The sequence below is a fragment of the Panthera tigris genome, chromosome B1 (genome assembly GCF_018350195.1).
Source record: "Panthera tigris isolate Pti1 chromosome B1, P.tigris_Pti1_mat1.1, whole genome shotgun sequence".
Taxonomy (NCBI): domain Eukaryota; kingdom Metazoa; phylum Chordata; class Mammalia; order Carnivora; family Felidae; genus Panthera; species Panthera tigris.
The window spans coordinates 150,054,864-150,079,635 of NC_056663.1; the positions used below are offsets into that span (position 1 = coordinate 150,054,864).

Sequence of the window (24,772 nt, forward strand, 5' to 3'; positions counted from 1 at the left end):
TTTTGCAGACTTGATTGTTTCATTAAATTTATTGAACTCATCCCTATTATGCTTAAACATCCTTTTTTCTCATAAGTCCTCTTCACCTGCCTCTTCTTTGTCCTGTTCCTTCTACACATTGTTTCTTGAAATGCTTCTGCATAACTTCCTTGCCACATCTCTTTAAATCCTTGCCCACATTTCATTTCTTCCTGGGCCTGCCGTCTGTTGGAGATGTTTGCGTGTGGCTACATGTGGGGGCAAGTCCGTGGCAGGGAAGAGCCAGAACTCTCCTACCAGCTTGTGGGACTCTCCTACGGCACAGGGTTGTATGTGAGAGTACATTCTCGTCCTATTTTCTTACTCCCAGCCCCCATGAGTCAGCATTGCACAGCTGCTGATAATGCAGAGTCTCTCTCTCTCCTGCCTCCTGAATCAACAGACTGCTTTCTGTAAATATTACTTGTTTGTGGTGGTCCTCACTCTTCAACAATCTGGTTTCAGGGGAAATTCTCCTCCTCAGTCCATGCACATTGTTTCTGTTGTTCTAAACAAGGAATTTGCTAGGTTTTATCCCTCGGAGGTTTTTGCCTTCCTACTGAAAGCTGAAAGCTTTAAGCTTTGTCCAGATCTACAGCCTAGGAGTATTCACTCATTCGCATAGCAAATATCGTGCGGTACAATATGCCAAGTACTTTGCTAGTTTCTGGGCAACTTTTGACAACATGGAAATTTATGGAATATTCCCTCAAAGCTTTGATTCTTGTGAAGAGAGTGTTATGCACGCAAAAAATTATAATACAATAAATTAATTGCAATGATGGAATTATGTGCAAAATGCTGGAAGGCAAAATACATGCCTAAATGTTCCTAACTGAAGAAAGGCTTCAGTTAATTCATAACACAGGACATAGACCTATTACATGTAAGATACTGCGCTATCTGAGGAAGCAGCAGTGATGAAGGTAAACATGATTGTTGTCATGATGAAGTTTATAAGCTAGTTGGTTGAAAACAGGGAATTTTAAGCTAATAAACTTAAAGATAATTTTATTTATTAAGTAGGCTCCACACCCAACATGGGGCTTGAACTCATGACCCTGAGATCAAGACCTGAGTTCAAGAGTTGGATGCTCCACCAACTAAGCCACCTAGGCACCCCTTAAAGAGAATGTTCTAAGCAGTGGGAAGAATGTACAAAAGAAAAGAAACTTAGGAAAATGTGGCAACTTTATGAAACGATGAGAAAGCTAATAGTGGATCATAAAAATCAAGCAGTGCTTGTGGCAGATGGTATAGCTAGACATGTGGGATAGGGCCATAGAAGGGTATACATGGTGTACTATCACAGCAGTTTGTTTTATCCTATAGATATGGATGTGAGGTCACTGAAGAATTTTTAATAAAAAATAATACTATCAGATTAGTATGTCTGTGATAACACTCATAAATATGAAAGATTGATTTAGGGAAGGTCGAGACCAGACCCTGGACCATGAACAATGACAGACAAGGAAGAGGGAAGTACTGAGCGTAGGTAGTTGAAAGAGGTTAAAGAGAAAGTCAGAACAGTGACAACAAAAATGGAAGAATTTTTTAGCTCATCAGGTCTGGCGGATAAGGGAAGGACTCCAAAAGGGTATGTTTTGGTGTTAACCATAGTAGGAGATGGCTTTGATGTTTTGTTTGGTGGTAAATATAATACTTCTTGAAAGGTTTCAGAGAAATCTTACAAAAGCAAGTTTCAAAAAGTAGTAGCTTGAGTACAAAGGAACTAGTAAATAATCAGATATGCTTTCTATCCATCTACGCTAAAGGAGTTTCTTCAGTCAAAGGAGTTCTCATTTATGTTTCCTTCTACAAATTGGTTATTCCATCTATAATGTGGCTTCTTCAGCAAGGTTAATGGTGTTTTCTTTTTCCCATTTTATCCCCTCAGATTGGTGCTTGATTTGGGTTTGGCATGAAATAAAATCTGGCCCTAGTATTACTCTGGAGACAAAGGATGGACTATGTGTCTGTCCTGTGTCCTAGCACTCCGGGTTGAGTTGGTATATTGGCCTGCAGTATGTTGGCTTATTCCTTTCAGACTGAGGATAAAATAAACCCTTTAAGTTTAGAAGGGTATAGATGAGGAGGGTATCACTGGAAAGTATAGTATAGAATATTCTCGAAACATAAATGTTTTTGGGGGGCTGGTGGATAGTGAGCTTAATTTTGAGTATCTTGACTTTGAAAAGCCTTTGTCATTCGAATAGAGGGGATCTACTATAGGTGATGCTGTGAAATACCAGATTACCTCCAGAATGGTCTCTGAGATGAAGGTTTGTATACAGAAGTGTTATTGAGGAATGCCCTCAGGATCAACATGTACTGGGGGGGGGGGGGCGAGGAAAGTTAAATTATGCAAGTGGAGGAGTTGAACTGAGGCACATTTCCAAAATAGACCTTAACCCATCTCAGGAAAGCTCTGGATCTGGGGTGGTTCTTCAGAATTGTCCTTCATGGACACAACGAAGGGGATAGAACTTTATTTAACAGTTACTAGATGTGGGATTACTCAAAGAGGGGCAGGACTTTGGGTAAGGTAGCTTTTTTTTTTTCTCCAGTTTTATTGAGCTATATAGTGCTGTATGTTGATTAGAAGTTTAAGGTGTACAACATAAGGATATACACACACATATATAATTTTAGTTAACATCCATAATCTCCTATAGATGTAAAATGTCATTTTTCCTTGTGTTAAGAATTTTTAGGATTTACTCTCCTGGAAACTTAAAAAATTTTTTTTAATTAAAAAAATTTTTAATTTAAATTCGTTAGTTAATAATACAGTGTAATATTAGTTTCAGGTGTACAACATAGTGATTGAATACTTCATATAACACCCAGTCCTCATCACAAGTGCACACTCCTTAATCCCCATCACCTATTTAACCCATTCTCCCACCCAACTCCCCTTTGGTGACCATCAGTTTGTTCTCTATAGTTAAGTGTCTGTTTCTTGGTTTGCTGCTCTTTTGCAAATTTGTTTTGTTTCTTAAATTCCACATATGAGTGAAATCATATGGTATTTGTCTTTCTCTGGCTGACTTATTTCACTTAGCATGACACTCTCTAGCTCCATCTATGTTGTTGTGAATGACAAGATTTCATCCTTTTTATGGCTGAGTAATCTTCCTTATCAATTCATCAGTCCATCAACTGATGGATAATAATTTGGCCATTGTAGATAATGCTGCTATAAACATCAGGGTGCATGTATCCCTTTGAATTAGTATTTCTGTATTCTTTGGGTAAATACCTAGTAGTATAATTGGTGGATCTTGGGGTACTTCTATTTTTAACTTTTTTAGGAACCTCCATACTGTTTTCTAGAGTGGCTGCACCAGTTTTCATTCCTAACCAACAAGTGCAAGAAGGTTCTCCTTTCTATACATCCTTGCCAACACCTGTTGTTTCTTATATTGCTGGTTTTAACTATTCTAACAGGTGTAAGGTGATAGCTCATTGTAGTTTTTTTTTTTTTTATTCTCTGATCAGTGATGTTGAGCATCTTTTCATATGTCTGTTGGCCATCTGTACATATTCTATGGAAAGAGGTCTATTCCTGTCTTCTGCTCATGTTCAATTATTCAGTTTTGGGATGTTGAATTTTATAAGTTCTTTGGAACTTATTTTGGATACTAACCCCTTATCAGATATGTCATTTGCAAACATATTCTCCTGTTACATAGTTTTGTTGACTTTTCTTTTTCTTTCACTGTGCAGAAGCTTTTTATCTTGACGAAGTCCCAATAGTTCATTTTTCTTTTATTTCTCTTGCCTCTGGAGACATGTCTACTAAGAAGTTGCTACACCTGAGGTCAAAGAGTTTGCTGCCTATGTTCTCCAGGATTCCAATGGTTTCCTGTTTCACATTTAGATCTTTCCTCCATTTTGAATTTATTTTTCTGTGTGGTGTAAGAAAGTGGTCCAGGTTCATTCTTTTGCATGTTGCTGTCCATTTTTCTCAACACCATTTATTAAAGAGACTGTCTTTTTCCCATTGGATAATTTTTCTCTTTTTCAAAGATTAGTTGACCATAGGGTTGTGAAATCATTTCTGGGTTGTCTATTCTGTTCTGTTCTATGTGTCTATTTTTGTTCCAGTACTATACTGTTTTGATCACCACAGCTTTGTAATACACCTTGAAGTATGGAATTGTGATGCTTCCAGCTTTGCTTTTTCTTTTACAAGATTGTTTGGACTATTTGGATTCTTCTATGGTTGCATACAAATTTTAGGATGGTTTGTTCTAGCTCTGTGGAAAATGCTGGTGGTATTTTAAAAGGGATTGCATTAAAGGTGTAGATTGCTTTGGGTAGTGTAGACATTTTAGCAATATTTTTTCTTCCAATCCATAAGCATGGAATATTTTTCCATTTCCTTGTGTCTTCAATTTCTTTCATTAGTGTTTTATAGTTCTCAGAACAGTTCTTTGACCTCTTTGGTGAGGTTTATTCCCAGGTATCTGACTGTTTTTGGTGCAAATATAAATGGAATTGATTCCATAATTACTCTCTCTGCTGTTTGATTATTGGTGTATAGAAATGCAACAGCTTGCTGTACATTGATTTTTAGAGGCTGCCACTTTACTGAATTCATGCATCATGATTTTTTGGTGGTCTTTCATGTTTTCTACACAGAATATCACGTTGGCAGCAAATAATGTAAGTTTAATTTCTTCCTGATTTGGACGACTTTTGTTTCTTTTTCTTGTCTGGTTGTTTTGGCTACCACTTCTAGTACTATGTTAGATAGCAGTGGTGAGAGTAGACCTCCCAGTCTTGTTGCTGGCCATAGAGGAAAATCTCTCAGTTGTTCCGCATTGAGGATGATATTAGCTGTGGGGTTTTCATGGATGGCCTTTATTAGGTTGACATATGTTCCCTCTAAACCTACTTTGTTAAGGGTTTTTGTCATGAGTGGATGTTGTCTTTTATCAAATGGCTTTTCTGTCCTTATTGAAAGGATCCTCTGGTTCTTACCCTTTGTTAACATGGTGTGTCACATTAATTGATTTGGGAAAATTGAACCACTCTTGTAATCCAGGAAGAAGTCCCACATGATTATGGTGAATGATTTTTCTAATGCACTGTTGGATTAGGTTTGCTAGTTTTTTGAGAACTTTTGCATTCATGTTCATCAGGGATGTTGGCTTCTATTCTTTTTTAGTGGACTGCTTATCTGGTTTGGTTATCAGGGTAATGCTGGCCTCCTAGAATGAATGAAGACATTTTCTGTTTTTTGTTTTCTCCTTTTCTCTGTCTCTTGGTCCCTCCCTTCTTCTCCCTCTTTACTTTGTAATTTCTTATTCTAGGTTGAAAGCTTATGGAGGACGTGAGACCAGTAGGAGTTATTACCATAATATTTGCTACAAAGTGATGTGAATTTGTCTCATGCCTAGCGGGTACTAAATAAGTGATGATTGCAATGTGAGTGAAAGAGAGCTGTAGAAAAGGGCCTAACCTTATAGGGAGTGTGGAGGTGGGGAAGAGAAGTTTGGTGGTGTCTGTAATGAGGGTTTTGCTAGTTGTGTTGACTTTTTTTAACAGTAGCAAAGTGTAAAAAAAACACAAAACTTTAGGGTTGCCTGGGTGGCTCAGTTGGTTAAGTACCCAACTTTGGCTCATGGCATGATCTTGTGGTTCTTGAGTTCCAGCCCCGTATAGGGCTCTGTGCTGATAGCGTGGAGCCTGGAGCCTGCTTCAGATTCTGTGTTTCCCTCTCTCTCTTCCCCTCCCCCCTTGCACTCTGTCTCTTTCTCTCTTTCAAAAATAAATAAACATAAAAAATTAAAAAAAAAAAACTTTACTGAAATTAGCCAATTAAATAATTTGGATTTCATGGAATTGAATTTGATTGCTTTAGAATGGGCTAAATGGCTTGTTTTGGCATCAGTAGATGGAGTCCTCCTTTTTGAGATGAAATGCCAGGTCATTCACTCACAATGTTTCTTAAATAGTTTCCAAGTCCCCATGGACAGGATGGGAATTTCAAGTTAAATTTTAGATTCACTTTTAAAATGTTTCTTCTTAGTATGTGGAGATCCGGGATTTGAAAAGTTATTCTAAAATAGAAGATATTTTTAAAACAGAGAAGAACAGTGATAAAAATGCCATGGGAAGTAGAGTTTCTTTTTAGTTTAACAACTTGAAAATACAGTATTTGATCCTGGCTCCAGTTTCAGTCAAGCTCTTAGCTATTTAAGAGATTTTATTTGTAATTTTAAGTGGCAGTATGGTTTTTTGATCTCTGATTTTTCTAGGTAAGCAATTTTATCAATGTTTTAAACACAATTTAACAATAAAAAATAAGATGGTGAAATAATTATATTATTAAAAGTGAAAATCTACTCTGAAATATTTCACATCTTTCATTACTTCAGTGCCAACCCAAGGAATAGTCACAATTTTACTTTTTTCTTTTCCAATATTGCCTTAGTACAGTGTAGTAGAAAGAACATTTGAATTCTAGTTCTCCTTTTATATTCACTCAGTTGCTGAGTCAAATCACCTGAACTTTCCTCTCTGGGTTCTTCTTCTATAACTAGGAAGAGAGATGGTATCTAACAACACTGTTGGAGCAGTTAAAGAAGCCAGTGTGAAAATAATTGTAAACATGCACTAAATGCTTTAAATAAATTGTAAATTGAAACATGCTCACTACTTAATATTTGTAAAGGTAAATACTAGTAGCTATAACATTACTGTAAATTAGGAAGCCTTCCCATTTCTTCAGAAGTCAAACTACTCTCAGGGCACCTGGTGGCTCAGTTGGTTGAGCATGGGACTCTTGATTTCAGTTCAGGTCCTGATCCCAGAGTCAGGGGATTGAGCCATGTGTCAGGCTCCAAGCTCAGTGTGAAGAGAGTCTCTGGGGCTCGGCCTCTCGGGGTCCCGGGGTCTCTGGGGCTCGGCCTCTCGGGGTCCCGGGGTCTCTGGGGCTCGGCCTCTCGGGGTCCCGGGGTCTCTGGGGCTCGGCCTCTCGGGGTCCCGGGGTCTCTGGGGCTCGGCCTCTCGGGGTCCCGGGGTCTCTGGGGCTCGGCCTCTCGGGGTCCCGGGGTCTCTGGGGCTCGGCCTCTCGGGGTCCCGGGGTCTCTGGGGCTCGGCCTCTCGGGGTCCCGGGGTCTCTGGGGCTCGGCCTCTCGGGGTCCCGGGGTCTCTGGGGCTCGGCCTCTCGGGGTCCCGGGGTCTCTGGGGCTCGGCCTCTCGGGGTCCCGGGGTCTCTGGGGCTCGGCCTCTCGGGGTCCCGGGGTCTCTGGGGCTCGGCCTCTCGGGGTCCTGGGGTCCCGGGGTCTCTGGGGCTCGGCCTCTCGGGGTCCCGGGGTCTCTGGGGCTCGGCCTCTCGGGGTCCCGGGGTCTCTGGGGCTCGGCCTCTCGGGGTCCCGGGGTCTCTGGGGCTCGGCCTCTCGGGGTCCCGGGGTCTCTGGGGCTCGGCCTCTCGGGGTCCCGGGGTCTCTGGGGCTCGGCCTCTCGGGGTCCCGGGGTCTCTGGGGCTCGGCCTCTCGGGGTCCCGGGGTCTCTGGGGCTCGGCCTCTCGGGGTCCCGGGGTCTCTGGGGCTCGGCCTCTCGGGGTCCCGGGGTCTCTGGGGCTCGGCCTCTCGGGGTCCCGGGGTCTCTGGGGCTCGGCCTCTCGGGGTCCCGGGGTCTCTGGGGCTCGGCCTCTCGGGGTCCCGGGGTCTCTGGGGCTCGGCCTCTCGGGGTCCCGGGGTCTCTGGGGCTCGGCCTCTCGGGGTCCCGGGGTCTCTGGGGCTCGGCCTCTCGGGGTCCCGGGGTCTCTGGGGCTCGGCCTCTCGGGGTCCTGGGGTCCCGGGGTCTCTGGGGCTCGGCCTCTCGGGGTCCCGGGGTCTCTGGGGCTCGGCCTCTCGGGGTCCCGGGGTCCCGGGGTCTCTGGGGCTCGGCCTCTCGGGGTCCCGGGGTCCCGGGGTCTCTGGGGCTCGGCCTCTCGGGGTCCCGGGGTCCCGGGGTCTCTGGGGCTCGGCCTCTCGGGGTCCCGGGGTCCCGGGGTCTCGGGGGCTCGGCCTCTCGGGGTCCCGGGGTCTCGGGGGCTCGGCCTCTCGGGGTCCCGGGGTCCCGGTCTCGGGGGCTCGGCCTCTCTCTGTCTCGGGGGCTGGGCCTCTCTCTGTCTCGGGGGCTCGGGGTCTCTCTGTCTCGGGGGCTCGGGGTCTGTCTGTCTCGGGGGCTCGGGGTCTCTCTGTCTGTCTCGGGGGCTCGGGGTCTCTCTGTCTGTCTCGGGGGCTCGGGGTCTCTCTGTCTGTCTCGGGGGCTCGGGGTCTCTCTGTCTGTCTCGGGGGCTCGGGGTCTCTCTGTCTGTCTCGGGGGCTCGGGGTCTCTCTGTCTGTCTCGGGGGCTCGGGGTCTCTCTGTCTGTCTCGGGGGCTCGGGGTCTCTCTGTCTGTCTCGGGGGCTCGGGGTCTCTCTGTCTGTCTCGGGGGCTCGGGGTCTCTCTGTCTGTCTCGGGGGCTCGGGGTCTCTCTGTCTGTCTCGGGGGCTCGGGGTCTCTCTGTCTGTCTCGGGGGCTCGGGGTCTCTCTGTCTGTCTCGGGGGCTCGGGGTCTCTCTGTCTGTCTCGGGGGCTCGGGGTCTCTCTGTCTGTCTCTCTGTCTCTCGGGGTCTCTCTGTCTCTGTCTCTCTGTCTCTCTCGGGGCCTCTGTCTCTCTGTCTCTCTCGGGGCCTCTGTCTCTCTGTCTCTCTCGGGGCCTCTGTCTCTCTGTCTCTCTCGGGGCCTCTGTCTCTCTGTCTCTCTCGGGGCCTCTGTCTCTCTGTCTCTCTCGGGGCCTCTGTCTCTCTGTCTCTCTCGGGGCCTCTGTCTCTCTGTCTCTCTCGGGGCCTCTGTCTCTCTGTCTCTCTCGGGGCCTCTGTCTCTCTGTCTCTCTCGGGGCCTCTGTCTCTCTGTCTCTCTCGGGGCCTCTGTCTCTCTGTCTCTCTCGGGGCCTCTGTCTCTCTGTCTCTCTCGGGGCCTCTGTCTCTCTGTCTCTCTCGGGGCCTCTGTCTCTCTGTCTCTCTCGGGGCCTCTGTCTCTCTGTCTCTCTCGGGGCCTCTGTCTCTCTGTCTCTCTCGGGGCCTCTGTCTCTCTGTCTCTCTCGGGGCCTCTGTCTCTCTGTCTCTCTCGGGGCCTCTGTCTCTCTGTCTCTCTCGGGGCCTCTGTCTCTCTGTCTCTCTCGGGGCCTCTGTCTCTCTGTCTCTCTCGGGGCCTCTGTCTCTCTGTCTCTCTCGGGGCCTCTGTCTCTCTGTCTCTCTCGGGGCCTCTGTCTCTCTGTCTCTCTCGGGGCCTCTGTCTCTCTGTCTCTCTCGGGGCCTCTGTCTCTCTGTCTCTCTCGGGGCCTCTGTCTCTCTGTCTCTCTCGGGGCCTCTGTCTCTCTGTCTCTCTCGGGGCCTCTCTCTCTCTGTCTCTCTCGGGGCCTCTCTCTCTCTGTCTCTCTCGGGGCCTCTCTCTCTCTGTCTCTCTCGGGGCCTCTCTCTCTCTGTCTCTCTCGGGGCCTCTCTCTCTCTGTCTCTCTCGGGGCCTCTCTCTCTCTGTCTCTCTCGGGGCCTCTGTCTCTCTGTCTCTCTCGGGGCCTCTCTCTCTCTGTCTCTCTCGGGGCCTCTGTCTCTCTGTCTCTCTCGGGGCCTCTGTCTCTCTGTCTCTCTCGGGGCCTCTGTCTCTCTGTCTCTCTCGGGGCCTCTGTCTCTCTGTCTCTCTCGGGGCCTCTGTCTCTCTGTCTCTCTCGGGGCCTCTGTCTCTCTGTCTCTCTCGGGGCCTCTGTCTCTCTGTCTCTCTCGGGGCCTCTGTCTCTCTGTCTCTCTCGGGGCCTCTGTCTCTCTGTCTCTCTCGGGGCCTCTGTCTCTCTGTCTCTCTCGGGGCCTCTGTCTCTCTGTCTCTCTCGGGGCCTCTGTCTCTCTGTCTCTCTCGGGGCCTCTGTCTCTCTGTCTCTCTCGGGGCCTCTGTCTCTCTGTCTCTCTCGGGGCCTCTGTCTCTCTGTCTCTCTCGGGGCCTCTGTCTCTCTGTCTCTCTCGGGGCCTCTGTCTCTCTGTCTCTCTCGGGGCCTCTGTCTCTCTGTCTCTCTCGGGGCCTCTGTCTCTCTGTCTCTCTCGGGGCCTCTGTCTCTCTGTCTCTCTCGGGGCCTCTGTCTCTCTGTCTCTCTCGGGGCCTCTGTCTCTCTGTCTCTCTCGGGGCCTCTGTCTCTCTGTCTCTCTCGGGGCCTCTGTCTCTCTGTCTCTCTCGGGGCCTCTGTCTCTCTCGGGGCCTCTGTCTCTCTCGGGGCCTCTGTCTCTCTGTCTCTCTCGGGGCCTCTGTCTCTCTCGGGGCCTCTGTCTCTCTGTCTCTCTCGGGGCCTCTGTCTCTCTCGGGGCCTCTGTCTCTCTGTCTCTCTCGGGGCCTCTGTCTCTCTCGGGGCCTCTGTCTCTCTGTCTCTCTCGGGGCCTCTGTCTCTCTGTCTCTCTCGGGGCCTCTGTCTCTCTGTCTCTCTCGGGGCCTCTGTCTCTCTGTCTCTCTCGGGGCCTCTGTCTCTCTGTCTCTCTCGGGGCCTCTGTCTCTCTGTCTCTCTCGGGGCCTCTGTCTCTCTGTCTCTCTCGGGGCCTCTGTCTCTCTGTCTCTCTCGGGGCCTCTGTCTCTCTGTCTCTCTCGGGGCCTCTGTCTCTCTGTCTCTCTCGGGGCCTCTGTCTCTCTGTCTCTCTCGGGGCCTCTGTCTCTCTGTCTCTCTCGGGGCCTCTGTCTCTCTGTCTCTCTCGGGGCCTCTGTCTCTCTGTCTCTCTCGGGGCCTCTGTCTCTCTGTCTCTCTCGGGGCCTCTGTCTCTCTGTCTCTCTCGGGGCCTCTGTCTCTCTGTCTCTCTCGGGGCCTCTGTCTCTCTGTCTCTCTCGGGGCCTCTGTCTCTCTGTCTCTCTCGGGGCCTCTGTCTCTCTGTCTCTCTCGGGGCCTCTGTCTCTCTGTCTCTCTCGGGGCCTCTCTCTCTCGGGGCCTCTCTCTCTCTCTCTCTCGGGGCCTCTCTCTCTCTCTCTCTCGGGGCCTCTCTCTCTCTCTCTCTCGGGGCCTCTCTCTCTCTCTCTCTCGGGGCCTCTCTCTCTCTCTCTCTCGGGGCCTCTCTCTCTCTCTCTCTCGGGGCCTCTCTCTCTCTCTCTCGGTCTGTCTCGGGGCCTCTGTCTCTCTCTCTCGGTCTGTCTCGGGGCCTCTGTCTCTCTCTCTCGGTCTGTCTCGGGGCCTCTGTCTCTCTCTCTCGGTCTGTCTCGGGGCCTCTGTCTCTCTCTCTCGGTCTGTCTCGGGGCCTCTGTCTCTCCGGGCCTCTGTGTCTCGGTCTGTCTCGGGGCCTCTGTGTCTCGGTCTGTCTCGGGGCCTCTGTGTCTCGGTCTGTCTCGGGGCCTCTGTGTCTCGGTCTGTCTCGGGGCCTCTGTGTCTCGGTCTGTCTGTCTGACTCTCTCTTGACGTCTTTCTCTCCGTCTTGCGTGCGCTCACTCACTCTCTTGCTCTGTCAAACAAAATTAAAAAAAAATTTACTCTGAGGAGAATTTTAATAGTTGAGCCAAAAGTGTTACTTAAAATCAAGTTAAGATAAAATCATAAGAGACAATGTTGCCTAAGAAAAATCATGAAAGGAGATAAAATGTTACAAGTAGTTTTGCTTAATAACCGTAAAGGGGAAACTATGATAGGAAAGATTAATCTGGCAAAAGGAAACTTGAAATTTCGGGGGATGGGATCTCAAGGGTTCAGATCATAGCAGTATTTCAAATGGATTAAGAATCACTTGGAAATCAAAAATGCAGCTTCCTTGGCACCATTCTCTGATATTCTGATTCAGATTTGGGGATAAATCATCTGTATTTTAGGGGAAAAAATCTATTCTAAACAAGCATCCCATGTAATTTTACAACAGAGTTAGTACATATATACCTATATACATTGCTTTAGACTTTTTCATGACATACTCAATTATATTTATCCTTATTCTTAGGAAATACTGAAGAGAAGTGATTACATTCCAATAGATTATGAATTTAGGTTAAAGAGGTCTCTAGTTAAAAGCATGCCACATAAATGTAGGTAGAAGTAAGTGAGGGGCACCTGGGTGGCTTAGTTGATTAAGCACCAGACTTCAGCTCAGGTCATGATCTCATGGTTCATGAGTTCGAGCCCTGCACCAGGCTCTGTGCTGACAACTCAGAGCCTGGAGCCTGCTTCAGATTCTGTGTCTCCCTCTTTCTCTGCCCGTCACCCATTTGCTCTCTCTCTCTCTCTTTCTCTCAAAAATAAACATTAAAAAAAATAAGTGAAAGAAATATTTATTTTTCTTTTAAAAATGAAGAATAGAGAATTGAATTGAATTGAATTTGGACTTATGTAATAAAGTGTAAAAACTGAAGCTCTAAAGGACTTAGGAAATAGTAGTAGATAGCTTCCACATGATCAAAGAAGTTTCTACACAGTCCGGAATAGCTGAGAAAGTCTATGTGACTTTTCCAATGTTCATATGAATCACTAGAGGGCAACATCTACTATACCTTTAAGATCACTTATCACAGAATTGTTTGTAGTTACAGAGCATGAATGCAGAGCCTGGACTGGCAGAAGTGAGAAAGATACAAGCTGCAACCAGAATTACTGCTAAGCTCCTCAGATAATTTAGCAAACTGCATGAGGCTATCAGTAACAGCTATTTACCTACTGAATGAATTAAGGTTTTCTCCCTACTTTGGGGGAAAAAATCAAGTAGACACAGTCCTTGTCCTCTGAAAGCCATGTACACATTCATGTAGAATATAAAACAGAGTCCTGAAAAATGGAGTCCTTTTCTTTCCAGTATGCATTAGTGTTAGAAGAATCCCTTTTCTCTTTATGGAGTGTCCTGTCTGTACAGAGTGTGCCCTAGTTTTATTCTTTATATTGTATTATTTGGGCTCACTTCCTCCTTGCTTAGATTTTTTAAAAAGGAAAGAAACTTCCAATGAGGAAAGAGCCAGTAACTGACTTCCTTGTTACCAGAATCAAAGAGAAAAAAAAAATCATCTTAAAAATCATAGCTCTGATTTGCACATTTCAAGTATTTTTCATAAGTTTATATCCAGACAATTATTTTATTGTGTTTTAACGATTAAATGTTATAAAACCATTTTGGAGGAAAGTTGGTTAGAAGAATAAATGAATGAATAAAAATACACATTGATGAAATGTTCTGACCCTGAAAGATTGAGAAAAAGAGGGGAAATGCTTAGAGAACAGAGATGGGGAAAACTACAGATACAGAGGTAGGGAAACTGAACTGAGTGAAAAAGAACTGCGTGTCAAACTGGAACGTTATGTTCTAAAAGAAGCAAAGCCCATCTTTTAATAAGAGATGTATAATCTAATTCTGCTGTTTTAAATACAGCAGATGGATAGCTTCCAGTTAAGTTTTCCGGACTTCATGGGTGAGACAAAATACTTTATATTTTGATATTTAGATATTACTTTATCTTCTCAAGAAATTTATGGGACCAGAGCTACCACCATACACATCTTATACATGGGGAAACTGATGTTTGGCAGGTTAATTTACCGGAAGAGCGGAAACATCTGAGCAATGAGTTCAGACCCTGAAGTCTTAACCACTCTGCTTTTCTCCTTCTATGGATAGAGGTTATCTCGATAGGAGAAGAATACAGTATTAAGATCTCTGCCAGACAGTGGGCATGTAAGTTTCACATCCATTCAAAGCTGTTAAGTCCCTCTTATTTAACTGACCTAAAAATCTATGTGGAAACATCATCCAGGCCCATAGTGCTCGTACAATATATGAAGTGTTGAAACACTTTGTAGAAAGTTAATTTGGCTTATTTGAAATTGAGCCCATGTTTACTATTTTTAATCTAGGCATATTAATTAGCACTATTCAGAGTTAGAGAATATTTGTTAAAATCCATCCATTTTTGTGATTTTAGGGAAACAGTGGGAGCCTTGAAGGAAAAATTATGCTTTCATCCATTCATTTAATACTTTTTAAATACTTTTTAAATACTACTTTTAGAAGGCATTTGTGGATGCTAGAGGAAAAATAAGGCATTACGTCAGCCTTAAAGAAATTGAATAGTTTCTGCTTTATCTCTGACTTGATACCCTAGAATTTCATTTTGCTGTTGAATTAAGCCACTGGTCAGTGAAACTATATTAAAGAGAAAAATTCACAAACAAGTGAACACCGTAAATCTCTGAGATTCTGCCAGAGACCCACCATGACAGAGACCACACACAATCTGGGGAGGGGCAGAGAGAGAATCCCAAGCAGGTGCATGCTATAATAACAGATAATCCCCAATCAATAGCTTAAAGCTAAAGCTTTATTTTTTACTTACGCTATCATTCCTGTGTGGATCAAATGAGAGCTCTACCTCCAGACAGACATCATCCTCACTCTTGAAGCAGCCTACCCCAGGACCTACCTTCTTGACCATTGAACTTGGCAAAGGGAGAAGAGAACTCTGAAGCGTCTCACCTCAGCATTGTATATTTTGGACTGCAGGTAGTTTATAATGCATTGCCTAGAATTATGTAGCCCTGCTTAACTACATGGGAACTCTCTTGAAAAGAGCAATCCAATGTATTTCTAGAATGAAGAAAAAACAAGTCATGTGAATGACAGTAGTGACAACCATATTCCTCTAACAACAACAACAACAAACATTTCCTTTTTACCCAAATAAGATACTTAAATTGTACACATAGTTTGCAAAAACAGAGTTAAAACTTTTGACAACATGTTAATATTTTAAGGGTAAAATTTAAGCCATTGATACCTTAGATGTATGTTGTTTTAAGTTAAAAAAAAATTAACGTTTATTTATTTTCTTTTTTTTTATAAAAATTTTTTTTAACGTTTATTTATTTTTGAGTCAGAGAGGACAGAGCATGAACAGGGGAGGGGCAGAGAGAGAGGGAGACACAGAATCCGAAGCAGGCTCAAGGCTCTGAGCTGTCAGCACAGAGCCCAATGCGGGGCTCGAACTCAGACCATGAGATCATGAGCTCATGAGCTGAAGTCAGACACTTAGCCTACTGAGCCACCCGGGCACCCCTTAATGTTTATTTTTGAGAGAGAGACAGGGCATGAATGGGGGAGGGTCAGAGAGAGAGGGAGACACAGAATCTGAAACAGGCTCCAGGCTCTGTCAGCCCAGAGCCCGACGCAGGGCTCGAACTCAGGGACGTGAGATCGTGACCTGAGCTGAAGTCGGACGCTTAACCGACTGAGCCACCCAGGTGCCCCAAATTAACGTTTATTTTTTGAGAGAGAGTCAGAGACAGAGACAGACGTTGAGCAGGGGAGGAGCAGAGAGAGAGAGGGAGACAGAATCAGAAGCAGGCTTCAGACTCTGAGCTGTCAGTACAGAGCCCAACGTGGTCTCGAACTCACCACCCGCAAGATCATGACCTGAGTCAAAGTTGGAAGCTCCACCGGCTGAACCACCCAGGCGCCCCTAGAGGATCTTTTCAAATTAAGCTTAGAAGAAAAAGAAAATCACAAAAATTCTTTTTGTCTGTCCAGATTAACTTTGAAAATAGAAGTTCTTATCCCAGTGTGACAGACTGATGTGAGTGTGTGTGTGTCTTTAGTAAATACAGGTAAAGTTTACAGGTCCAAAAACTTAACAACTTTGAGGCAGATCTATAGTGCTTTTGTGTGATGGTTCAAGATAACTTGGTGGTCTCTCAACTTCTCTATTTAAATAACTTTCAAATTTAATTGTGTACATATGTCTACTAAGAGAAATTTGTTTTCGCCTTATTAATAGGTAGTTTGGCATTGCTAATGACTTTTTTTTTTAAAGAAATACTATATACATTCCATTTTTTATTTCCTTGTTTTCATAAAAGACCTTTGCTTTCTTGTTCCCAAATTCCATGTAATAGTTACTCTTCCAGTAACTCTTATGGTATATTTTGTTCATTAAAAAGGACTTCGGAGGTTTTTAAAAATTTTTTTTTACTTTTTAAAGTTCACTTATTTTGAGAGAGTGTGTGCATGTGTGGGAGGGGCAGAGAGAGAGGGAGAGAGAGAGAATCCCAAGCAGGCTCTGCACTGCCAGCACGAGCTGGATATGGGGCTCAAATCCATGAAATGTGACATCATGATCTGAGCCCAAATCAAGAGTCAGACACTTAACCACCTGAACTCCCCAGGCGCCCCTGACTTCAGAGTTTTATAAACCATGGACAAAAACCTATTCACTTGTCACCATTCAATGAGACTGGTAGAGTTCTTTTTCTTGTTACAATTCAGTTTATAAAAATACCTAGATATTTTTCTTTTGCTATTTTTTCTTAAAGTCGAATCTGAAAACTAACTGGGTATGTACACAAAGAACTTTAAAGTAAAACCAGTTTTAAGGAGATTGCCTATAATAAAACAATCACAATATAAACATTAAGTGTCCCAGGGTACCTGTGGCACAGGCATATGAAAATTATTATGCTCACTGAGAAATGAACTGTTCCTGGTTTTCAGACATTATCAATATATAGGGGGAGTTCAAGTCCTGCTTCTATATTTAAAATATTTACTTTTTTCCCCCACATTGATTTTTTTTTTAAATGATTAAGCACATGTTTACATTTTATTGTAATGACGGGTATTTGAAAGAAATGGTAAATGGGTGAGATTGAAGCAATAAGATAGTAAAACAGTAAGAATGAGTTAAATAGAAACTTAAAAGTTAACATTTTTCACCAGATAATAATAAAATATGTAAAGTAAAGGAGACGTTATAAATGAAGTATAAGAAAATACTTATCTTTAAAAGAGAGGAAAACAAAGTATAAATTCAAGAAATATATTTCAGACAAGGCATACTGATTAGCTTTTTTTCTCACTTAAAACTTTTTAAACTATAAGTATTGTCAAGTTCTGCTATACAGAATCTACCAATTTTTCACTTAAAATAGAATAGTCCTTGAAATATTTCTTATACCACTAGGGTGCCATTCAGTAAATTGCTTCTTCATAAGCACTAAATTGCACACTAATGTCTTGAGAAAGAAAGCTATCTACTCCCTAGGATTATAAATATTATCTCATTAGTTCTAAAAACATACTCATGAGGATGGAAAATGGAAATGGGAAATATTTCTTTCATTTTAGGGGTTGAGCCATTGAGACACTGAACATAGACTATCAGAATTACCAATACTCCAAATTCTAGAACTCTCAATGTAAAATCTAATGTTGGAACTACTAAATAAGGAATTTACAACCCAGCAGGTATCTACATGTCCATGTTTGCAAAGCGTGTGCTAGAAGCTATGAAAAATCTGACTTCATAAACCTTGATTCGGTTTGTTATGGTAGGGAATCCTTGCCATGGTAATAAGGGTGGATGAATGAAAGAAATGGCAAATCAGTAAAATGAGGCAGTAGCGTGTTTAGATTAAAGTGTGGGTGAGTGGATGACACTTAAATGTTCATAATTTCCATCAAGGTAATATTAATCATGAAATAAACCATACATGACAGAAGAAGGGGACAAACATAAACCAACTTCAGACAAGAGTGTCTTAGAGATATTCCTCCCACATTGGTACTTCAAAATTCCTTCTATAACTTACCACCTTCTGGCTGTCTTTATTGTCTTCAATATTTCTTCTTAATTTCAGGGGATTAACATTTTTTTTTCATGACTTGGTTGTTTATTAGGCTCATTCGTTCACTGTGAAGCAAGATGGAGCCCTGGCATGTCATTCCTTAAGGCTGAGTCTTCCCGTGGCCCCAGTGTTTCAGTGTTGATAGTAAGGCTTCCTTGTGATGCATGCAGAAGTTGTGGTGACCCTGAGAGCCATGCTGAATTCCTTGGGTCCTTACTGGGTCACTTATTCTGTTGGTCCTAATGCCTTGGTTCCTGATGGCATAGTTTGGCTCCATGTCAAGATCAGTATTTACTGCAAAACTGTCTAACACTACAGTTTACATTCACATGCATGTTCAGTTTTCCCCAGACCTCTGTCTTCTTCCTTCTCAAAGTCTGATTCTTCTTCTCAGGTATCAGAACCATGGGCCTCCCTAGTCCACCTGACATGTCTGGAACTTTAAAGACCAGGATCCAAGTCTCAGTCTCCTTTTACCTAGATGATTGCTAAGTTCCTACATAAGAGTTTGAATGCAGACAGACTTGTCTGAGGAAGTAATGCTTATCTTCACTCAGTAAGCCTAAACACACAATCTGCACTACTAATGTGTGTTTTCTCAGAATAATATGCGAGTGCTTGACATATAACTAAAGAGGACACATGGGGCTGTGAGCTTGCTACAAGAATATTCCAAACCTCTGATATTTTTTCCTTTTCAGAAGTGGTACAGTTAAGTCTTTGCGAGTCTCCTTATTAGAATTGTAACTGTCTCAGAGTCAAGTTACATCTTGCCTATTTCTAGTGTACTTCCTTCTCTCAACTTGTAGATTAAAAATAAATAGAGAGACAGTCCTGACTTTATTCTGGGGGAAGACCCTATTTGGAGAAATACCTGGGTTCCATATTTTTGATGAATGTAGATTTCCCACTTGAAAAATTTTTTAAGTTTTATTTATTTATTTTGAGAGAGAGAGACACTGCAAGTAGGGGGGAGGCAGAGAGAAGGAGGGAGAGAGAATCCCAAGCAGGCTCTGCACCTGCTGCGCAGAGCCTGATGTGGGGCTGGAACTCACGAAACTGTGAGATCATGACTTGAGCCCAAACCAAGAGCCAGACATTTAACTGACTGAGCCACCCAGGCACCCCCTTCCTACTTGAATTTCTTATCTTAAAACTTTTACTAATTGAGTATCTCAAAGAAGAATTTCAACTGGTTAAATTAGAATAAAAAGGCATGTTAGGAAACAAAATTTAATTTTATTGTGAAATAAATTTGAATTCTAGCTTCCTAGTGCTTTTTCCTTTGAGACCTGAAAATGAGTGCTGAGGGTCATATTAGTGGCATCATTGCTTCCCTTAGCTAAGGGATCAATTTCAGTTATGTCATTGCCAGTTAAAGATGACCTTGCGCTGCTAAAATATTTTCAGTGACTGGTGTTGGAGATGTCGAAGTTTTCAGCACTGTGTTTCACTCTCTGCGACTCGAGTTGGTCTCTTCTCAGTCCTTTGCCAATCCTGACCTTTTCTCTTTTCTGCAATCAGTTGAAAGCAAGGAGTTATTTCCTGTTTTCATCTTACTTTGCTCAAGCTATTGAATGGCTCTCGTACTTGTACTATGTGAAAAGGGATAAGGCAGCTAATATTCACAACTCCAACTAAATACCTTAATATGGTCAATTTTGTGGGTGAATAACATAGTACCATATCCTCTGCAATCCACATCAGGAAAGGGTCTCCAAGATGATCTTTACCCAATGGTTGTAACAGATGTGTGCCTTAGAAATTATTACCGAAATCACAATTTCATCAACATTGACCAGATTAAAACAATGGAATGTTTTCATTTTCTCTTTAAAAGTGGCTTCATTTCTTCAGAAATAATCAATGGAACACTATATCATAACACCATCTCCCTTTGAGGAAGATATGATTGCATGGTGCTTTGTGATCATTAATTTTATGTGCCAACTTGATAGTGGGCCATAGGATGTCCAGACAGCTAGTTAAACGTAATTTCTCAGTGCATCTGTGAGGGTGTTTCTGGAAGAGATTAGCATTTGAATTGGTGGATTGAATAAAACACATGGCCCTCCCCACTGTGGATGTGCACCATGTAATCCTTCAGCGCCTGGATAGAATGAAATGAAAGAGGAAGACTGAATTATCTCTGCCTGTCTACTGAGCTGAGAGAGACCTTGATCTTTTCCTGCCTTCCACGCTTCTGGTTCTCAGACCTTCAAACTATACCACCAACTCTCCTGGGTCTCCAATGTAAAGACAGTGGATCATGGGACTTTGTAGCCTCCATAAGTATATGAGCCAATCCCTTAAAATTATATATATTCCTTATACTATACATACATATTCCTTATAATTCCTCATACTGTGTGTGTGTGTGTATGTGTGTGTATATATATATATATACACACACACATATATATATCCCTTATATAATTCCATATATATATTCCTTATGTAATTCCTTATATTATATATATATATTTATTATAATTCCTTATACTATATATGTGTTCCTTTTATGAGAGAGAGAATGTATATATGTGTGTGTATTTATACACACATACATTTATGTATGTATGTGTGTGTGTGTGTGTATATACATATATCTCTACATGGAACTGTTGATGGAGATAGGGCTACTGATAGAGATAAAACTATTGATAGACAGGGGTGTGTGTGTATGATAAAATCTTGCTTCGGTTTCTTTGAAGAATACATGCTAAAAACCAACCTTTGGAGCAGACAAATCTGAGCTCAGTTTCTAATATTGACTCTTTTTTTTTTTTAATGTTTATTTATTTTTGAAGGAAGGAGAGACAGAACATGAGTAGGGGAAGGGCAGAGAGAGAGGGAGACACAGAATCTGAAGCAGGTTTCAGGCTCTGAGCTGTCAGCACAGAGCCCAACACGGGGCTTGAACTCACAAACCGTGAGATCATGACCTGGGCTGAAGTCAGTTGCTTAACCGACTGAGCCACCCAGGTGCCCCTCTAATATTGACTCTTAAAGTAACATTGCCAGTATGTCCCATAAATCTCTAACTTCCTAACCTGAATATATATATTTTTTATCCTCATCCAAACGTCGTTTCTTATTCTTCTTCCCTTGCTCTGTGTCTCAGGAGGGTGACCTACATGGGCTACATCAAATGGACTATAGCCCTCCAGTTTCTGGTTAGGGCCAACTAACAGAGGAAATGGTAGGAGGGTCAGGGAGAGAGTTCTGTTTTGTTATCCCATTTCTCTCCCTGATGACTGTGTGTCCTCCCACCTAAGGGTAAACACCTATTGCACGGGGGCCTTTTCCTTTTTGCACTCAGTTACAACTCTCATGGTATGTAGGTATTTGCCCTCCCCTGACACTGTCTGGATCTGGGGGCTGCTGAGTCTTTTATAGTCTCTAGCTCTAGGATGTCTCACCTTTTTTGGAGGGGTGAAAGGGGTGTTTTTCTTTAACCTGCCAACACCTTTGTGTATTGTCCTTTTGTTAAGCTCTCTTTGATTGCCTGTTTTAAGCATGCGAGGAGTATAACCTGTTCTACAGTTGTTCTCATATCTCTAAAAGAGTTGCTAATAATTTTAGAATTATGAGAATTGTATAAGACAATGCCTGCTGAGTGCATAGTAACTAAGTGGTATTTACTAATGTTAGTTTTTCATAATACAGGAGGTAAAACTTTTATTTTTGATCTGAAATAATTTAATACAACTTAACATTGTGCCATTCTGGGCACTCCAAGTAGCAGAGCTAAGAGAGCAATAGTTATGTAAAAGATCTGTTGGAGGAAACCTCTGTGAAAGATAAATGCACAAGGATAATCTTCAGAGCATATTTTGTGCCTGACATGTGAGAAGAAAGTGTGGAAAGGAAGATTAGTTGGATAGGGAGTTAGACTGTGGTCCTGTTCCAAGGACAGTTTTGGTAATGCCACTGGGGAGTCCTTGAACCAAGGCTGCCCACTGTACAATTCACTCTTACTGTAGGAATGAGCCTACACTAATATGCCCAGCTATATTCAATTACTGACTAGGAGGAACCTAGGGAGAAGTGAGGCATATGAGAAAACACATGGTGGGTGCAGTGGGGCAGTCAGTCAGTGCTACTTCTTGCTACCTGAGATTTATTTATTTATTTTTATTTTTTAAAATGTAATTTATTATCAAACTGGCTTCCATACAACACCCAGCGCTCCTCCCAACAGGTGCCCTCCTCAATGCCCATCACCCACTTTCCCCTCTCCCCCACCTGCCATCAACCCTCAGTTTGTTCTCAGTATTTAAGAGTCTCGTATGTTTTGCTTCCCTCCCTCTCCCCCATGGTCTTCTGTTAAGTTTCTCCAGATCCACATATGAGTGAAACATATGGTATTTGTCTTTCTCTGACTGACTTATTTCACTTATCATAATACCTTCCAGTTCCATCCACGTTGCTGAAAATGGCAAGATTTCATTCTTTCTCTTTGCCAAGTAGTATTCCATTGTATCTTCTTTATTCACATCTTCTCTATTCATTCATCAGTTGATGGACATTTAGGCTCTTGCCATAATTTGGCTATTGTTGAAAGTGCTGCTGTAAACATTGGGGTACAGGTGCCCCTATGCATAAGCACTCCTGTTTCCCTTGGGTAAATTCCTACCAGTGCTATTGCTGGGTCATAGGGTAGATCTGTTTTTAATTTTTTGAGGAACCTCCACAGTTTTCCAGAATGACTGCACCAGTCGGCATTCCCACCAACAGTGCAAGAGGGTTTCCGTTTCTCCACATGCTTACCAGCATCTATAGTCTCCGGATTTTTTTTATTTTAGCCATTCTGACCGGCGTGAGGTCATATCTCAGTGTGGCTTTGATTTTGTATTTGTATTTTTCTGATGATGAGTGATGTTGAGCGTTGTTTCATGTGTCTGTTGGCCATCTGTATGTCTTCTCTGGAAAAATGTCTATTTATGTCTTCTGCCCATTTCTTCACTGGAGTATTTGTTTTTCAGGTGTGGAGTTTGGTGAATTCTTGATAGATTTTGGATACCAGCCCTTTATCCGATATGTCATTTGCAAATGTCATTTCCCATTCTGTCAGTTTCCTTTTGGTTTTGTTGATTATTTGCTTTATAGTGCAGAAGGTTTTTATCTTGATAAGGTTCCCATAGTTAATTTTTGCTTTTAATTCCCTTGCCTTTGGAGATGTGTCAAGTAAGAAATTGCTGGACTGAGGTCAAGGGGTTGTTGCCTGCTTTCTCCTCTAGGGTTTTGATGGTTTCCTGTCTCACACTCAGGTCTTTCATCCATTTTGAATTTATATTTGTGTATGCCACCTGACATAAAAGTAGTGTATTTCTATAGTTCTAAATTATACTTTTAGGTGGGGTACCAAAGTTAGGTTGGCTAAAAAATAAGCAATGATGCTTTAAATATCTTATTGATATTGTCAGTCTTTGTACCTCTTCATTTGCCTACCTATTGGTTAGTGGTATTTTTTAAGAAATGTCTATTCAAGTCTTTTGCCCATTTTTAAATCAGATTTTTTTGAAAGTTTTTGTTTTTGAGAGAGAGAGCACGCGAGGAAGCAGAGAAGGATCAGGGGAGGGAGGAGGATCTGAAGCAGGGTCTGTGCTGACAGCAGAGAGCCTGATGGGTTCAAATTCACAAACCATGAGATCATGACCTAAGCCGAAGTTGGATGCTTAAACAACTGAGCCTCCAGGTGCCCCTTTAAATCAGATTTTTTAATTGAGTTGTAGGAATTGCTTATATTTCAGATGCTAACTCTTTCTAGGACAAATGGTTTGCAGATATTTTCTTCATTCTGTAGTTTGCTTTTTCAGTCTGTCAATTGTTCCCTTTGCTTTGCAGAAGCTTTGGTTTTGATACAATCTCGGTTTGCTTTTGTTGCCTGTGCACTTAATGTCATTCAAAAGTATTAACCAAGACCAATGTCAAGAAGCTTTTCTCCTTAGGTTTCTTTCTAGGAATTTTATTGTTTTAGGTCTTCTATTTGTCTCTAATCCATCTTTTTGAGTTGAATTTTGTATATGGTGTGAGATAAGGGTCTATTTTCTTCGATATGTAGATATCCAGTTATCTCAGCACTTGTTGAAGAGATAATCTTTTCCTCCATAGTGTGTTCTTGGCACCCTAAGATCAATTGACTGTAAATGTAAGATTTTATTTATGGCCTCTGTATTCTGTTCCATTGGTCTATAAATCTATTTTTATGGACTACAGTACTATTTTTTATTACCCTAGATTTTCCTAGAGTTTGAAGTCAAGAACTGTGATACTTCCAGCTTTGTTCTTGGTCAAGATGCTTTAGGTTTTTGAGGTCTTCCATTGTTCCTTAAGAAATTTAGGATTTTTTTGTTTATTTGTTACTGTGAAAAATACCATTGGAATTTTGATAGGGATAATATTGAGTCTGTAAATAGTTTTTCATAGCACAGATTTAACAATGTTCTTTTAAAAGAGGAACACAGAATATCTTCACATTCATTGGCCTTTACTGGGGCGAGGTACATTCGTTTCATATTTTTTTTCCTCATGAAAAGATGCTAAATTTTGTCAAATGCATTTTTCTGTTAAGATGATTGTACATTTTTTCTTATTCTTAATATTGTTTATCTGTTTTACCTGTTAATGTGGTAGGTCACATTTTTGTCTATGCTGAACTATCCTTGTATCAGAGGGATAAATCCTGCTTGGTCATGGTGTATAATTCTTCTAATGTACTGTTGTGTTTGCTAGTGTTTTATGGGAGACATTTGTATCTATGTTAGATTTGGTAGTCTCTAGTTTTCTTGTGATAGCTTTGTCTGGCTTTGGTGTCAAGGTGTTGCTGACCTCATGAACTGAGCTTAGAAGTGTTCCCTCTTCTATTTGTTGCTCCTCAAAACAAGAGAGAAGGTAGGCGTTGAAAGTTCCCTTCCGATTATCTGGCACTGTGCTATGGGCAAGGGGATGGGGATATGGTTTTAATGTGTATCAGCTTTTCCTACTTGATTTAATGTGGTATTTGCTCAGCTCCTTCTCATATAAAAGTCTCTCAACTAGTTTCTGGATTTCTCTGAGGGAATTGATGCATATGTAGCTGTTTATGTGTTGTGTCTGGAGTTTCCTTTTCTGCCATCTTGCTGACTCACAGATCCTTTCTATTCAGGACCTTTCTGTGCTA

General features: G+C 42.9%; 1 protein-coding gene across 1 annotated transcript; it reads right to left on the reverse strand.

Moving 5' to 3' along the window:
• Positions 1-6,880: 6,880 nt before the first annotated feature.
• On the reverse strand, positions 6,881-14,423 carry LOC122238091 (proteoglycan 4-like). Its single transcript, XM_042984788.1, has 3 exons — positions 14,325-14,423; positions 11,281-11,464; positions 6,881-8,526 (listed from the first exon to the last, which is right to left on the reverse strand). Exons 1-3 carry the CDS (start codon positions 14,421-14,423, stop codon positions 6,881-6,883), a joined length of 1,929 nt encoding a protein of 642 aa, XP_042840722.1.
• Positions 14,424-24,772: the final 10,349 nt, after the last annotated feature.

Bases quoted from the DNA above. Each gene is read 5' to 3' on its own strand.
- LOC122238091 (XM_042984788.1), bottom strand. From the start codon at position 14,423: ATGGTCAAGAAGGTAGGTCCTGGGGTAGGCTGCTTCAAGAGTGAGGAT. The intron at 11,465-14,324 runs GTAAGTAAAAAA...TTTGTTTGACAG, and splicing joins ATCCACACAGGAATGATAGC to AGCAAGAGAGTGAGTGAGCG. The intron at 8,527-11,280 runs GCCCGGAGAGAC...CGAGACAGACAG, and splicing joins AGACAGACCGAGACACAGAG to AGAGACCCCGAGCCCCCGAG.